This window comes from Dermacentor silvarum, chromosome 9 (assembly GCF_013339745.2).
Source record: "Dermacentor silvarum isolate Dsil-2018 chromosome 9, BIME_Dsil_1.4, whole genome shotgun sequence".
In the NCBI taxonomy this organism is placed as follows: domain Eukaryota; kingdom Metazoa; phylum Arthropoda; class Arachnida; order Ixodida; family Ixodidae; genus Dermacentor; species Dermacentor silvarum.
Window position 1 is genome coordinate 127,092,191 of NC_051162.1, and position 18,137 is coordinate 127,110,327.

An 18,137-nucleotide genomic window follows, 5' to 3' on the forward strand; every position below is an offset into this window, starting at 1 on the left:
CGCGAAATCTGCTGACGTGTAATAATAAGGCTAGGTATGGCAATTGTTCACAAAAAAATAGTGCTGTGTGCATTTCTTTTTCGCTTCATTTGTGCTTGGCAGCCACGATTGCAGAAATGGTGCAAGCAGGTGTTCGACGACATTATGATGCATCCAATTCCTAAACTGGTTCATAAAAACAAGCACAGCAGACTTCCATTAATTCGACTTTAGTTCATCCGATTCTGACCAAAGGTCCCGGCCAGCGCCCATGCATTTCTACAGGCCCAAACTTTCATTATTGTGATCCAAAAATTAGCCTTCACTGGATAATTTGAACTTGAACAATTAGCACGAGCACGCACGTACCCGACTCCTATGGTGAACCAAATAGTGACATGTTTAACGGCGAAACTTAGGGGGCAGTGAATGCCGTCGAAAATGCCTTTTGGCCTGCCCTAGGTGTATTTGCAAGCAATAACCACAGCTCACAATGTCTCATTATCGTAATTTTGATTCTAATGTGCGCATTTAAAAAAAAAAAGAAATGGGCTGAATATTGCCTGTGAAGTGCAATCGGACACAAAACCAAAACCGCATTCATATGCTTTACCACATAACATATGTATTGCAGCTAAGCTGACTTTAAGAAACCGGCTGCCTATGTGCAACACATATGCCCTTGCCTATTTTTCTCGCTAGAAAATTGGCTGCACATTGGATTTTTACATTGTTTAGGAGCTTTAATGACATTTCTACGTTATTTTTCGACTTCGGACACATAGAAAGTTTGCACACGTTTGATTCAGGGGCATACTGCCTATGAATGTTTTGGCATTTTTTCTGCTTTTTGTACAATTTGACCTACCGGATAATTAAACCAATTTCTTCAGTCCCATCAAAATCTAATTAATGGAAGTTGACTATAGTATAGTAAACCGTTTAGGCTGCCTCGACCCTTGTCAGTATTTTTTTCTAAGGTTAAGAGAATTTGTACCTTTAATTAACAAAAACAATTTAAAAAAGTCAGAAATATGAACTCCTTTGCACAAGAAACACAGAAGAGCAACCTGCTAGTTCAAGAGACTGAAACACACTCCCAAATTATTGCAGGAGAGACCAAGCACAAGATGCAGAAGCCAAGGTGAGAATACCAGGCCTATCGCAAACAAATAACAGAATTTTAGCTTGTCCATGAACATATTGTTTCCTGAATACCAGGTTACGGGAGAGGTGTACGGCAGCAACAATGTTTGTAGCGGTATCTGGCGACGCAGTTTAACCAGAGCCTGTAAAGCTAATACTGCAGTGACCTATCATATTCTGCTTCATTGAAATTATTATTGTACTTCGACAAGAACACTCGCACAATAAAAAGTTTCACGTGCGTTGTAGCCAGACAAAGCATCACAAGATGTCGCTACCAGTTTTTCTACTACCGTCCACAGCTTGGGTAATCGGTAAACGAATAAATTTGTGACCAAGCTAAGATTCTCTATTGAAGGTGAAAACTTGCAGCCTTTATCCAGAACAAAAACTTGCTTGATTGGAATCTTGGGCAAGTTGGTGATTCACAATGAGCTCCTACTTGCGTTGCACGCTTTCAACAACCACTCAAACCAATGACCTTTGAAACGAACGAGGTCCATTGTCTCCATGTTGTAAAAGCATGTGCAATGCAGCCAGTGAAGCTTGTCACATTTCAATGGCCATTGAAAATGTGCTTGTGTATGGGCATGACACCAGAGAAATGTGTTTTGTCCCCACACAATCAGTGTCGTAAGTTTATGGGGTACGGGTTCCACGAGAAAGTTGCATTTCACTACAGTCTATATCCGCAGCCATAAATTCCACCCAGCACTATGTTGTTCGCACATACAGTTGAAAATTGCGACAACGAAGTCGCAATCTACACAAGAATATCCTTGTTAAATCCGATATTCGTTACGTATGCTGATTTCCAAATATAAAAGATTTATATTTACTTCATTTCATCTTACAATTAGTTATAGCCAGGTTCAACTGTCTGCTACAGGTTGGAAATTTGAATACAAGGCTGCAAAAAATATTTAGCCTTTTCTCAGAATGCACTGTCCATTAACTTTTGATGCCAACTGTATTTGTGTGCACTGTTCTCAGTTAGCCAAAGACAAAAAGCAAGGGTGCATAGACGTGACACATGGCCTCCCGAAGTCTTGCACAATGTGTGCACAGAGTTTACCGAGTAAACATGTTTTGCAATATGGAGCACGGATGAATTAAAATGCGCATATACAAAAGGCTGCAGTCAGTGCATTATTTCACAAGTTACATAAAGAACTCGGTAGCTTTTTTTTTATTGCGAAAGCAGTTGAATGGACACTCCAAACGGATTTCAACCGTCGGCGTCGCCGTGAGGTTCCGTATAAAGTCCAAGGGTGATAAAATCGTCGCCGCGCGCCGTATGCTCTTTGTGCGAGCACAAGCGCGCGAGGGACGCGCGCTTTCACAGAGAGCGAATGCACGGCGGAGAGCAAACACGATGTTTTCCGTTGTGCAAAAAGCCATGAGGGGAGGGGAGGCGACGTTTAGCTGCGGCACCAAATGCGTATCTTGTGACCGGGCGCAAGGGGAATTGGCGACTCAATCGCCCACACGAAAGGAGGAAAGCAGGAAGGCAGTGCGGGAGGGAGGGGGCACAGCTTCTACTCTGCCAGCAGCTGCGTACTTGTACTTTCCGCGGCTCCAGGCTGTCGCGCGCACTGTATCTTGAAAGCGATCTCCACACGGCTTTGACCCTTCTACGTGCTGTGCTTCCGCCGCTAAGTTTCCGTTGAAGCGATAGACTGCACGAACCTTCGCTCACTGCCTCAGCCGCACTTGCTCAAGCCAGCGTTTTGACAGCGGTTGTCTGCGGTCATCGAGTGTGATTTATTCATGTTTGCTTGTGCGCACTGACACCATGTTTCTTAATTCAGTTAGTAAGTGAATGTGTCAAAATTTATGCAGCCGATAAAGCTACTATCCTTACCCCGCTCTACTAATTTGCCATCACAATTGATGCTTCGCCTTTCTGGCGAAACTGCAACATTTTTTAACCTCTAAGACAAATCACTCCTACGTGTAGTGACTCACATGTATGAAAATTATTTAATAAAGCTATGTACAGTGAATGATGACCTTCGACATGCTTAGTCATCATCATGATCTGCCCTTGTTGGCCCGGGACAACTTGTTGCCATGTCCTCCTCATCTGTAAATAGAAAATGTTGATTGGTAAAGAGCTCGTGCTAAAAAATTGTGGCAGAAACCATCAAAAATACTCATGTCAGCGATAGCTTTCTTGCGTGACCTGCCATCCGTAAATCATGAAACCTTATGTGCACATCAGCAGACACACGAAGCGGCAATCTCGCTGCTGACCAAGATGCCGAATGACACCACAACACAGTATATCTTGTTGTAATGATTGCACGGCGTTGCAAACAGAAAAGTGTTTGCAACAGAAAACTGCACGCATTTTTCTGTTTCATCGTAAAAAGCCATGTCTGCTTCTACTTTTTTGGAAAGCATGATGGAAAGCATCCAGAGCCTTCTAGATTAGTGCAAAGAAAGCTAAACACTTACCATCAAATCGAATCACACACCATATGCAGTAGTGGTGACGTTGGCGAAGGTACTCGGTCAAAACTTTCAGCCTCTCAGATGGCTTCAATGAGAGAAAAAGAAAAGGGTGGGGTTTACACACACATTTTTATCAAATGAAGAATTACCATCTGGTGAAAGATACAGCAAGTCATTATAAATTACAAGTCATCATAAATGTATGACAACCTCATAATTAGAGGCATTGAATGCTTATAACCTATGTAACTAGTTGTAACTCATTTGTGTCCCTTTGTGATTTTTTTGTAGATTATGCGCTAAAACAGTAATAAGTATGCATTACCAACTAGCCCAAACCAACGCCCTGCTATGTAATTACTTTGGGATACAGCTCAGACGGCAATCTTCATAAAGTAATTATAAACAAAATACCAAGCTGTGAGGCCACAACTAGGACGCTATCAAGGAAACTTGAGACGGAGATAAGGACTGTGCAGCCAGCTGTAAAAAGGGACATGATAAAGCATGATGCGTAGAGGTAGAAAAGTGGGTTAAAGGGGCCCTGAAACACTTAACTAATCATACAAGTCTTCACATTAAAGGACGTCTTTTCGCGAATCTCATGCCGCAAACATTTTTCGAGTCGTTCAACTGTATGTGGAGTTATCGCACTGATACCAGGCGCTTCTCTCTCTTTTTGTCTCCGCTAGCTTGCTGGAAGCTAGACAGCGGAGAAGCCAAGAGGGCAAAGCCCCGGCTGAAAGCTGAGTGTCGTGGTGGTGGAACGGCTTCTCACGACACGCTGTGACAGCCGCGGGTAGACAATGCTACGCAGCATGCCACTGCTATCTCGGAGGCTACGCGCAGCTGTGTCAGCTGTGCATAGCCAACACAGCTTGCACGCAAAGATGAAATGATTTTTCTGTCTTCTTGAGATTGCAGACATATATATTTTTCATTTATTTAATTCAAAATTAGCTATTATGTATCACTGAGAATGCTCTCATGATCACGAAATATGCCAATAGAGTTGGTCGGTCCAGCTGCTTTCGATGAGTCTGCATGAACCAGGCACGACCCTAAATCTGCGTCGGCATTTCAAAATGGCCGCCTAGCTACCGTAGCATGCGGAAGCTTCCTCCGTGTGCTGCAGTACACGTGCTTAGGCAATAGTCTACCGTCTGTCTTCACGTTCTCAGCGTCTGCTCTATCTATCAGCATGAAGTACCGAGTTCATCATGATGCCGCATTTAAAAGGAAAGTGATCATCTGTGCGGAGACGGACTGAAATCGGGCCGCATCACGGGCGTTCGGAGAATCCGAAACTTGCGAGCGGGACTGGCGCAAACAGAAGGGAGAGGATTTTCGCCAGCAAAGCAATGCGGAACGGTTTCAGTGGACCGAAGCAGGACGTAATTTGCGACGATCCACTCCGGCGATACGATCAGGCTTGGCCCTATCTTGAAAGCAATCTGCGACTGGTAAAGCCCGCCGCGCGCCGTGTTTTCGCCGCGTTGAAGCGAGAGGCATGCTAGCACGAAGGCGCGCTTCGTCTCCAGCGTTTTGACAGTTCGTTTCCGCGGTCAACGAGCGAGGTGTGTTCATGTTTGCTTGAGCGCGCGCGTGACACCGTGCTTGTTAATAGCGGTCTACTAATTTGCTACCGCATTCGATGCATCGCCTTTCGGGCGAAACTACGACTTTTTTTATTTATCGCAACATCAGTGCATCGGGAGGAAATCTATTTTTCCAAATTTTTCCTCGCGGAAAACGGGTGCGCGTTACAATCGAGGAAGCGTGAGAATCGAGTAAATGCGGTAGTTGTGCTAGCCGTAGAGGCATCGTCAAACGTTCAAACCGGGCGGAACTTCGGCATCGGTCTGTCGTTGGAGGTGGCCACGGGAGATAGATTGCAGACATATATATTTTTCATTTATTTAACTCAAAATTAGCTATTATGTATCACTGAGAATGCTCTCACGATCACGAAATATGCCAATAGAGTTGGTCGGTCCAGCTGCTTTCGATGAGTCTGCATGACGGCATTGCAGAAGCGAGAGCAAGCGATTTTTCACCGTTTTTGGCAAGCGGATTGTTCATTCCCTGCTGCATGCAGTGCAGTAATATTTGGCTCGCATGTTCACAGCAGCCTCTACAACAGACCGGTAACGTTTCCTTACTATGTTCAAAAGTGCTTCAGGGTGCCTTTAAAGCCACACCAATTCAATGCACGTGTCAGCTGTACTTTCATCTATCTGTAGCGACAGCATGGCAATGGTCTAGATATGGGCCGAAATTTTGTAGCGGCACCTTCCGCTCGATTCTATGCCCCTCTTATCATCCACTGTTCTTGGCCAGCTGATCCCATTGATAACGCGTGCAGGGCGTTGCTCTGACCACTGATGAAGTGTGAAAAGAAACAGCATAAAAAGCACTGCTAGAAAATTACGGTCATGGAATCTCGAAGCCAAGGGCAAGCGCATGTGTGCGCAGCAACATGTGTTGACTAACTTGGGCCATATTCATGAAAAATCGCTTTCAAAGGATACCTTTACTTTCACAACATTTTACATGACTAGCACCAGACACATTAAAAAAATGCTTGCAACACTACTTACATCCACATCCTCCTCCTCTTCTTCTTCTTCTTCGTCTTCATCTTCACTCTCGTCCCCACTCTTTTTGTGCGGCACGAGCGCATCATCCGACGAAACAATGCCACCGTCAGCTATGTCTTCATCCAAGCATACCACGTTCTGACATCGCCATCTGTGCTGGCCGGATGTGTGCTGCGGGGCCAGAACCACGGCTGTTCAGGCTCTGTGATGTCCTGCAGGGGAGAAATAGATGCCATATTTGCATAAGTGCTAATGCGAGATTATCAAGCACCTGTGTGGGAAATTACCAACACGAACCGTCACTTGACAGAACTTACTAATGGGCATGTCGGTAATCCATACTGAACAGTGCAAACAGAGGACGAGACAAATCAAAGACGAAGCACTGTTCAACAAGGCTTTATTGAAACAAGGTGTGAATATATACATACACAAATTAGCGCAGCTTGTGCACAGTGGTCAGCCATCTCAAGGAAGGCACACAGCAAGTCAGAACAAAGGCAGAAAAGCCCAAAATGCATGTGACAATGAGGAGGCCATGGAAGAACCACGAGTTCCCAAGATTTTTACGTGTTGCCACCCTGATAAACATGCCTCTGTGCATGGCTAAAAAAATCGAGCTCCTTCGCTGCTACGTCAGCGCTTCATCTTATCTCATCTATCTTTATCCTCTGTCGGCCAATGTTCAATTTTCAAATATAAAAAGAAACCTCACATCGAAAGTCTTGCTTTCGCTTTCCTGCAGAGGTTAGTTGAGTGGCAGTTTAGGTTACTGTGTATTAAAGGGCGAAAGTGCAAAAGATAACATTTCTTGACCACTGTTCTTGCTTACATTTCGCAAATAATATCATTACTTGTCAATCATTTGGAATAATTGCAACCAAATATTCCAAGTGTGTTATTGCACGGTTCGGACTGAAAAAGGTCATCTTTCTGCGAAATGTGGGTCAGAACAAAGCATCAGTAAGCACTACATCTTTTGAAGTTGCCAGCGTGTGACCATAAGAGACGCACAGCGGATATTGGCAATGAACACGTACCATAACCATCCTCAGCCATGATGGTTCTACTTATTGCTAAAACATGTTGAAACACAAGACATGTCATGCTGCACCACAGACCACAGTGTCCAAATGTCTAAACCTTTCAGCTGCCAAACAAAGCCTCACAACCGGAGCCAATTTTGTCGCACTGGAATTGTAAAATTAGGCTTCAGCATATTTGACTTCGAAGAATGGACTTCTTTCTTAACGTGAAACTTCTATATTTATTGTCAACCAGAAGAGCAGATGCTCTCCCTTTTATCAGTATATTGTTGCTATGTAACATGAAGCACACACTAAACATCTCAAAGAGCTGATTTGAATGAGGGAAGCTGGCAAGGATGTTACTCGGTCTTTCTAGGGAAGCGTTCGTGGCCTAATGGGCAGACCATCACGCGGCACTGGGGGAACCAGGTTCGGAAATCACCACTGAACATTTAACTTTCTTTTTTCTATTGAGCAGCAACTTCTACTTGGTGGCAAAATTGACCACCACCACAACATGCCACATTGTGAGGAGGTAGACAGACCTTCGCTTTAAAACAACATATCACTTTTAGTGTGGTTTTAGCCAGCTGAATTTTTTTCTGTTTGCTAAGCAGATGCTAATAATATGTAAGGAGTCACCTCAATGTTGGAAAATCACTTTTACACCACTCTTTTTTGAGTTCCAGTAAGAATTTGTACCTTCACAGGCTATTTTATTTGAATAAGGATCCTGTCATGCAGAAATTTTAATGCACTTTTCCGTTTAACCTCCAAGTAATTCATATTGACTATGCAATTCTCTGCCAGGCATGCATCACTTTGCGTAATTATATCCTCGCTTTTTCAACACATCTATAATCACACTAACCTCGGCTCCTCCTAACCTTCCTTTATGCTGGGGGTTGCTCAATTTGTATCTGCTTCGCTAAGTCTATCACTACCATTTATGCCTCTACAAAGTTCTTACTGAGGTCACACTAATGTTCATTACCTATTGACCTATTTGTAGTGTAGACTGTGTTGCTTGAGTGATAAATAAGTAAAACTACCTGCCCTCCTTTTATCAACAAGATAATCAATACTTTGACAAGAAAAACTACTGTAGAAGGGTATTAGTGTTCTACAACTGCTCGCTGTTGTTACTTTGTCTATTACATTGCACATCACTCCATGCTGTAAAGCCTCTAGGCAATGAACATTACAGAAGCGATTTCATAAATAAACAGGAGTTCCCTACGGAACACTTCAAGAGCGAACAGAATACAGTCAAACATCAACAGAACGAACACTAATATAACAAATTATCAGATATAATAAAGTAACTCTATAATTTGGTTGGGCATGCTTTGTTTCATTCAGTATTCTGCGATATGTATATAACAAAATTGAAAAATGCAGGATCCAACACAATATCAGTTACACCGAAGGAATTTTTTCTTCATGCATAGCTCAAGATATGTATTCCGGCAGCAAAAATGTAAAATACGGTTGCTGACTGATTTTTGTAATGCTAGATATAACGAATGTCACTTATAAGGAATACCAGATTTAACGAAGGCATTTTCACGCCGAACTCAGCTTCACTATAACTAGGTTGAACCACTACCAGAAGGACTTGCACTACCTTTGAATTGTCCAGGTTGTAGCATGCCCGCTGACTTTTCCGCAAGTCACCCTCGACCTGCTGCAGGAGGGCCTTGCTACGCTTGGCACTCCTGAATTCCTCGGCCATCCGATTGCACTCTGCCTCGGACGTCGTCTTCAACCTGGCTTCGATTCGTTCACGAGCTTCGGTTTCCTGGCCCAGACCACCACGGTTTGCCCGAACCACGATGGGAATCGGCTCCTTAAGAGAGCTGCCTGCAAGCAGACGGCAGCAATGACTCAAACACAGTTGATGTAAAAAAAAAGGTCTGACAACTGCAAAAGAAATACTAAACAGACTGGCTTCCCAGGCAAGACAGGTACTGAAATAATTGCGAGGCATCTATCGCACACGTCCATGGTAGTACTTAATGCGATACACTGTGTAATGGTGTTTGCAATGCAGGGAATATGGTATGACACAGCCCCTTTCAGCACCACATCTTTGATTACACAATACAAATTTTCAGCGCAGACAATTAAACGGTGCCTATGGATGACAGACTGGGACACTGTGGTAAACAAGTTGTAGTGAGACATAACTGCTGCTAAAAGGACACACACAAACCACAGACACGAAAGAAAACAATTGCAAGGACACAGGCGGCTCTTCCAACAGATTTATTTTGGGTACAGACCCAAGAACAAACACACACATGGTCACAGGGTGTGCATGCTTCTAGCAGCAATTACATCTCACAGCAAGCACCAATTAGGTAAACAAGTTCCTTTGAAACAAGTTGCAGTGTTCCGAATAAGCAAAGTTCACAGATAGTGTTTGATGCCTGTTAAAAAGAGAGTTTCCTACAATTACTAGAGGAAACTGTGGCACTGCAATCATTCAGCTATTAGGAGAATGATAATTAGTAATTGAATCTGCCTAATCATTGTGCTCGTGAGTCTAAATGCTCTTTTGACATCATTAATTATGCATTAGCTTTCCAAAGTTTCAAGCACTCGCAGTTTTCCAAACACAGCAAGGCAAGTAATCTCTGTGCATATTCATAATCATTTCAAATTGTTGCATCTGTAAAGCAATATTTTGTCGAATATAATCGATTCGCAAAGCAATTTTTACCCAAAACAACGAAATTTAGGCCAATCCGTGTACTGTCCACCATTCCCGTGCTGGCTAACCACCATACTTGAAGCTCACACTGTGCACTTTCAATTGCAATCGAGCCCGATAGGAATCAAATTCCTGGATAATGATTGAGAAATTTGATCCTGATTGGGCTCGAATGCAGTTGAAAATTCTCCATGTGATTGGAGTGTTAGACAATAGGGTTTTTTTTTTTTAACCTACACTGGCTGCACGAGTGTAACCTGTGTCAGAATTCACAAATTTCTTTTGTATCAGTGCAGAAAAAGTGTAGCTCCGCCCAGCTACAGGACGCCACTTTTTATAGCTGAAGTTTAGCATGAAAACTACACTTTCTACATTAGAATTTCTATGCGTGTAGGCAGCGTAGGTAGCAGATGACAAACAGGCAAGCAATGGAACCGCACAATGCCATCTTGTCTGCGACTGTTGGTGCTGTCGATATGCATATGGAGACAACAGCAAAGGCTCGCTGTAGGGATGGAAGTGAGATGCCGGCAAAATTGTGCGTCACTAAGGTAACCTTATTTTTCAAGAAGATTAAATTATCGCCGTCAAGGACTGTTCTAGACTTGGCACTGCATCATATGCATAGCAAGGTATTATTCATGAGCTGTGCATTCGTGATGTCTTCAGCTGCAATTTGTCTAGGTTTGCTGAAAGGAAACTATACATCGGCATATAGTGTTTCGAGTGCTCAGAAAAGAGCAGATACGCAGCCAGTGAATGCTGGGTCAGGCGAACTGCGAAGTTTGGTGTTTTTTGTCTGCTCGACGCGCAGTCTGCTCTGATCGGCTACAATCCAGTCAGCTAAGTGCAGCACAGCCTCTGCCCTGCACTACTCTCGTCAATGTGAACCTGCACGAAGTATAGGCAGAGAGATAGCCCTACTAGTGCCGCTGTTCCTCTAGTAAGAAACTCTACGGGTGGCGGGAGGCACATACCTGCAGATGCAGCCTTGCCAAGCCCCATGCCTGGCTTGAAGCCCATCATCTTGAGAAGGTTGAATCCCTTGTTTTCTTCGCCCAAGGGTTTGTTGAGCGCTTCAGTACGAGTGTCCTCCATGAGCTGCTTTGTGGACTTTGTGCGGCTCATCTTGTTCGCTTCGTGGTGCTTCTTCTCGGCCTCAAAGCGCCGCTTGGTGGTACGGCTGTGGACCAGTCCAGGCCGCAAGTCCCCGCTTGAAAGTGAATTGACAGAACGGAATGATCGCACAGGAATTATTAGAAACACTGCTTCTTGAAAGAAGAGGCAGTACTGATTCTTGCCGACACTGAATGTTAACACAATCAGCTTCTGAGGACGCTTTAGCTAGGAAGCACTTGTCCAAGTATGCGGGAAATAAGAAATTGTTTTTATCGTATTCCACAGCACCAAATCTTATTAGCTTTGAAGCCCTTAAAAAAACTTCAGCTATACCGACTGTAGGAAGCAGATTTTTTATTAAGGTTATCAAATTTTTTTGTAGAAAAGTTATGCGAAATTGCGATACAAATAGAACTGGAAGGTGTCAAGCTTACAACTCAAAAATAAAAAAAACATGATAACATAATTATGCAAACTGTACCTATTCAGAGACACCTAATGCGGGCAAAAATGATTATAGACCGCTCTAATATACCACGAACTTCCGAGTAGGAATTTTGCAAGACATTCGTAAACACCATAACAATTTCATGCAAACTGTAGGCTCATCGTATTCGTCTACTTCAGATGCTCTAACAGATGCAGTTTACAGTACTAGAGTACCTGTCTTTAGTGTGGAGTTTGGATTTGCAAAGTTTGTTCTTCAGTTTTCTTTGAACTTAGATTTCCGGCAATTTTTGTAAAAGCTATGCAGGTCTAAATCAAAATTCTGCTTCCTAGAGTCAGGAGAAATCACCTTTCTCTATTAAATGCAAAAAATTGAATTCAAACTAGTTCAGCGGTTGCCTAAATGAGGGCATTTCTGCGTTTGTCATGTATACGAATAGAGAAATCTGCTCTCATGACCCAATAAAATGTCTGTTCCCGTAAAACACACTAGGTCAGTCAGAACTTTTTTTTTTTTTGTTTTTTTTTTTTTTTTTTTTTACTCCGGAGATCACTTTCAGAGCGCTCGTTTGTGTCGTGTTGAGACGACATAGAAACGAAACAACACAGCTCACATATGATCCAAAAAATGAATTGTTTGGCGCCAGTAAAGTATGAGCAGATGAGTATTTTGGGTCCACGAATTTCTTTTTCAGAATGAGCGTGCTGTCGCTCTTTCGGGAATCGCACCCTACCGAAGTACGCTACGATTAATGAATTAAATCAATTACTGCGCCATTTATAAGCTTTTGAACATATTCGTGCAGCGATACCCTTAAACAAAAGCCACCAGACCACGCAATGCGTATTTAGTTAAGCTGCATTTTTCTGGATTAACAGGCACTGAAAAGCGCGCATCGCAGCAGGCTTGCAAGGCTCTGACGCTACCTTTCAGCGAGGAAGTTTGCCGACATGTAGTCATCTTCGTCAGCCGACATGTCCGCACTCTTGTGAGACCGTTCTACGGCAACAGCAAACCCTTCGGACACAGGAACTTCTCGCCGAACAGATGCTCAACGCAGACACTTTCACTACTTTTGCAACAGAACTGCCGCGGCCTCCATTTCTTTACCCGTCGATTTTGCTGTCATGAAATCGTTTGGTTATTACGACGACCATTCCGGAAAATAGGGAGAATCCTCTATTTCCATTGTAAAAGAACAAGTAACTCACTGAACAATAAGTATTGTCACACACAAAAAAGTTAATTTAAGCTATAGAGTTATCACTATACTATGATTTAAGCCCTTGGCAACTGCGCCTCCGGCGACAGGCGACGGCATCTCACCCACGGCATCGCCAGGGACATCATTGAAAAAAAAGCCGCCGAGTCAACATGGCGACTTTTTTCGGCGAAGTCCTGCCAATTCATTCGCGAGCCGTCGACGACAATGAGGACGAGAACGCGGAGTCACCCAGCGTCTACTTCGACCTCGACCAGAAGTATCACGACGTCCCGTCGCTTCCCGCCTACGACCTCGTCTGCGTGGCTACGGGGGTGGCACCCAGCATCTTCGTGCAGTGCTACCTGGTACCGGACTCCCACCAAGTTCTCGGCACCATCCGGTTGAACCGGACGAAGCAGCAGGACTCAAACGACCCGTCGGGTGTCTGGGGGCTCGACTACAGCCGGCGTCCCGACGTGCTCGGCAAACTGCTCCACTATTCGGGTCACGGCGGCGGCGTGCTGTACTGCCTGTGTGACAAAGAAGTGCCGTTCGAGAGCTGCGCGCCCATCGCCCGCCACTTCATCGAGCTCTCCAAGTCTCCGCGCGTCACGTCTGTGTCGTTCGCGGCGCTGCCGGCGAGCGATTACAAGTCAAAGGGCAGGCCCGAGTTCCCGCTTCTGAGGCAGCTTCGCACGTTCGGCTCGGCCAGGAACGGCACGGAGGACGCCATACCGGACCTGGAGACACCGAACACGGTGTCGGGAATGTGCGCCGCCATGCTAACCGAATGCGAGGTGGGCGACATGCCCGGAACGCTGTTCGTCCTCTACACCGACGCGCCCGAGGTGGACTCGACGGTGGTTCGGGCGCTCGAACCGACACTCAGGTTGAACTGTCTGCAGGCCCTGAATCAGCCGTTGGACACTTGCAGAAACGAGCTACTGAGGCGCGTTCGGGACGCGAAGATCGACCGTGGGTACCTGTACTTCTGAGGTCGAAGCTCGGGGTTTCAAGGAGCGGAGGGAGTCGATTTAGTCGTGGTCTAATACTAGCGTCAACAGACTGGTTTACCAGCAGAATACACAGCAAACACACCTCTGACATCTGAAGCCATGTTCCGTTGACGCCAAGCACATGTTATCCTCGGCGAGTGTTGTCAATACTCACAGGCCTGAAATCAGACGTCTGTGGCGATCTGACGAGCTTGTTACCTCAGAAGCACGGTTTACCAGGCTACCTCGTTCACTGCTGCCGTAGTCGAAGGCAGATCGCCATACTTGAAGGACGCCAAGTTGAACAAGCCCGTAGCGAAACACTGACGAACTGCAGCTTTTTATTTACCTGGTGAGCAAGACATACCAGGATGTCACCTGCAGTCCGATATGGACACACAAGGAGCTGAACACACTTTAATCATATACCTTGTTTGACCATCACCCGTGCATCTGTGGACTTTCGCACTGACCAAGTCACTTTTGCCTGCATGTCTCTGTATGAAAAGCTTCATGAAGTAATGAACAGATTGTATGTGCATGTCTAATGGAGTGCAAGGACACTTTTGTCCGTTGCACGCAGCAATAATGCTGATGACTTTACGAGTGAGATACACCCACTGTCCGATTCCTAGGGCATCAAATCACTTAAAGGATCTCTTCTACATATGATATTTTATGTGCCACAATGCACTACAGGGCACATTATGTTGAGTGTGTTACTCGGTACTTGTTTCTGCAGCTCTGTCATTGGCAAATGATAAACACATTCATCTACATTGTTGTAAGCACAGATTGCAGAGTTAACATATTGTTCTAGGTATTGTCACCAAGTTTGGGTGCCCCAACATAATTGAGGACCAGTAGTGCGCTGTGTTCTGCGAGTTGTGTTGCACTCTTTTGGTCTGAAAGAGTTTGAATCGTGTTTGTTGTTATTGTCATACACCTCTAACATATTTTGTTCCCTGAGGCTATTAAATGGCAGCATTGTTTAAATGCTTGTCAGTCTTACAGCATGTCTTCTCATCAGTACTGCATCACAGGCCAAGCAATACATAATACTTATTTTCGTAATTAGCCAAGAAACACAAATGCTTATTTGCTTCTAATGTCCTGCTATTATAGCCATCTCCTTTTCTGAACCTCTTCAGTTTCTTTCTGGGAAAGAGCATGCTTGAAGTGCAGTTTAAAAGAACATATGCATTTGGCATCATTGAAACGTAAATCAGCAGTCAAAGCATTTCTGACAAACACGACAGACTCTAATGTCTACATTATGTATGCTGTCAGAGTCGCAATACTCAAACTAACCACTGCAGTGGCCAAGTTGCAACAGCATGCTGTCAAGCCTGGAGTCTGTCACATGCACTTTTGTACTTAGATTTAGGCACACATTAAAGAACACCAGGTAGTAAAAATTTTATCGAAGTGCATAGCTTTGGAACATCAAAATGTCTCAGTAACCTTTTTTTTTTTTTTGCTCATGTCTCCTCAAGAGTCGCCAACAATCTAACATTACAGCATACAGGGGTGGGACTCCTGTGCCAATTGCGCCATTTCGATACCCCAAACGCAGATTCCTGCGCCAAACACAGAAAATTGACTGAAATTGCACCACGCTACATCAGAACAGCTTTGGCATGTGCCGCGAACAGCGAGCGGATTCGTTCTTCGAAAAAGAGTGCGGCCGTTCACATTCTCTACAGACCGCGCGACGGCGCTTCCCGCACAGTTTCTCACGATTTTCGTGCTTTTAACACTGAACTTTTCTGCGTTTCTGGCAAGTGGCCGGTGCGCATGTGGTCACTCTCAGCTGATGTCACTGCTGTTGGAACGGCCAGGGCAACTGTACTATAATACGGTTGAGTGGGCCGAGTGGCGCGGCGCTCCCTAGCTGAGGCCCAAGATAGTCAATGCGAGCGATTCTCTGCAGTGTTGACAATTCAGCCGCTAAAGGTGCCCTGCAGGTGCTCGCCATACTGGAGCCGCTTATCGTGGCTCTTTACATTTTGTAAAGCTTTTGGTTGGCACCTGTGCTTCTGACGTAGGAGAGGCCCACACGCCACCTTCGTCTCAGCGCCATTATTGAAGGTACATTTGAACTAGTGTCCACAGACAAGGTCTGTAACCCGGTGGTGTCTTCGTGAATGACATGTCTGAATGTCCATCAACAGAATGTTGAACTTGCTTTCACCATCGTGCATCCCTTTTCTATGTCATCATCATCCCTAATCACACCTTTATGTCCCCATTCCCTCTCCCCCTGTGCAGCGTGGCAGGCTAGAGCTCAGGCCGACATCTCTGCCATCTTTCACATAAATTATCATCCCCTCTAAAAAAACGAAAAGCAGGCTTAGGGCACTGCGAGCGAACTAGATATTAGGGAGGCGCACACAGCCACGTGTTCAGCGGGTGGCCGTCTCTGTCCCTAGGGCCAGCATACTGTATAAATATTCCAATCTGTTTTTATGCCCACATCGGTGAGTACCGAAACATTTTGACATATCGCGAAGGGCTAATTGCGGATTTGGAATAAAAAGTCGCAGCTTCGCCCGAAAAGCAAAGCATCGATTGCGATAGCAAATTAGTGGACATCTATACGAAGTAAGGATAATAGTTTTATCGGCCGTAAAAACTTGTAAACATTCGCTTACTAACTAAACTTATAAGCATGGTGTCACGCGAACACAAGCAATCATGAGCATGACTCACTCGATGACCCCGGAAGCTGGCTGTTTAAAGGCTGGAGTGAGAAAGTGCAGCAGCAGCGAGCGAAGTGACCTTCATGCTGCCTCTCGCTTCAACTCGAAGTAAGCGGCGAAAACACAGCGCACACAAAGATATGAGCACTCGCACTGTGTCCCCATCACAGATCGCTTCGAAGGTAGGGCCCGTGCTGCCGCGCCATACGCAGCAGCCCCCGCTGGAGAACACTCCCCTTCTCCCACTGTGCCTTGTGCGCACGCGTGACTCGGCCGCCGATGGCGGCTCACCCTCGTACGCTTTCACTCGCACATACAGCATACGGCGCACGGTGATGATGTTATCGCCCCTGGACTTTATACGGAACAACACGATGACAGCAGAAATTCGCTTGCAGTGTCCATATAATTGATATAGCAATAAAGACGGATTGGAATAGTTTTATGTTATACCAACCCAGGGTTGATTGCGGCTCTCGGGATCTTCGGTGACATATGGTGACCCAGAAATTATGTTAGCGCTTCGATTTGACTGCATGATTTGAGAATATTTTCCGCTATCAGCGTGAGAATATAGAGTTCGATTGTAGTTACACCGATATTTTCGGATTTGCAGGAAAACAAACGCCGTGCCGCCGCTCGACCCACTCATCCATGTTCTATTACGCTATAGCTACAAAGCGTGCTTCTACTATGCGCTCCAAAATGCAATTTGGACTGCTCCAAACTGCTCCAAAACGCAATTTTAATTGCTCCGGAATGACTTTGGGCACTCCCACCGCTGAGCATATTTTATAAGTCTATAAGGTCCAAGTGTTGATGTAGTTTGAGAGCGGATATGCAGTCTTTGGCACACTGTGAAAAAGTGTGGACATGAGTGTATCGCATCCTTTCTTTCATGTCTGCATTTGAAAGCCTGGCTTTCAGCAGTGTTTTTCTTTTCTTTTTTTATTTTGGTAGCTTGCCCAGCAGCATAGGAAGGAATGTAGATGAAGCCATCGAAATCTTTCTCGTGTATGAATTGGAAATAGTGACCAATGGAACTTCCTGTCCATGAGCCAATGCGTATAATTTGCTCAAATTTAAGTCTGTCCGATCAGTTTGTTGCTTGGCGCCCAAAGTCCAAGTGAAAAAATTGGCAGTTTTGCCAGAGGGCATAGCATTCAAAGCGATATCAAGGTTTAGTTTTGCGCTGAAGACGCCTCTGAATGTTGGCATGATGAAGAGCGTTGCACCTTGATAGGTCACAAGTTGAGACTGAACGAAAAACATTTGTGTTTGTCAGCATCAAAGAAACTAGTACATAGCTTACCCACCGTGGTTGCTCAGTGGTTATGGTGTTGGGCTGCTGAGCACGAGGTCGCGAGATAGAATCCCGGCCACGGCGGCCGCAATTCGATGGGGACAAAATTAAGAAAACACCTGTGTACTTAGATTTAGGTGCACGTTAAAGAAACCCAGGTGGTCAAAATTAATCCAGAGTCCCCCACTATGGCGTGCCTCATAATCAGATGGTGGTTTTGGCACGTAAAACCCCATAATTTAATAGATTAGCTTGCCATTTACTGTGTTTCACTCAGACCAGTGCACACACGACTATGTGGTATGCACACAGCTGCTCAGCAGGAGTGCTGATGTGGGTGCACACAATGCTCATGTCATCAGCGAAAACCGAAATGCTGCAGAGCTGATTGAGTGGAGTAGCATCCGCTTGGCTTCGTCGTTTTTGCAGCCGAACGCACT

At 45.0% G+C, this 18,137-nt stretch overlaps 2 protein-coding genes across 2 annotated transcripts; one reads left to right on the forward strand and one right to left on the reverse strand.

The window, feature by feature from the left end:
* Positions 1-3,096: 3,096 nt before the first annotated feature.
* On the reverse strand, positions 3,097-12,657 carry LOC119464258 (G patch domain-containing protein 11-like). Its single transcript, XM_037725168.2, is given in 7 exon segments — positions 3,097-3,211; positions 3,586-3,667; positions 6,183-6,326; positions 6,329-6,394; positions 8,838-9,073; positions 10,904-11,139; positions 12,420-12,657. Coding segments are annotated over 7 exon segments (876 nt in total). The 5' UTR covers positions 12,470-12,657; the 3' UTR covers positions 3,097-3,149.
* A 76-nt stretch (positions 12,658-12,733) lies between these two features.
* Positions 12,734-14,703, forward strand: LOC119464260 (proteasome assembly chaperone 1). The gene has a single exon (XM_037725169.2). The coding sequence runs from the start codon at positions 12,868-12,870 to the stop codon at positions 13,690-13,692; it is 825 nt and encodes a 274-aa protein (XP_037581097.1). The 5' UTR covers positions 12,734-12,867; the 3' UTR covers positions 13,693-14,703.
* Positions 14,704-18,137: the final 3,434 nt, after the last annotated feature.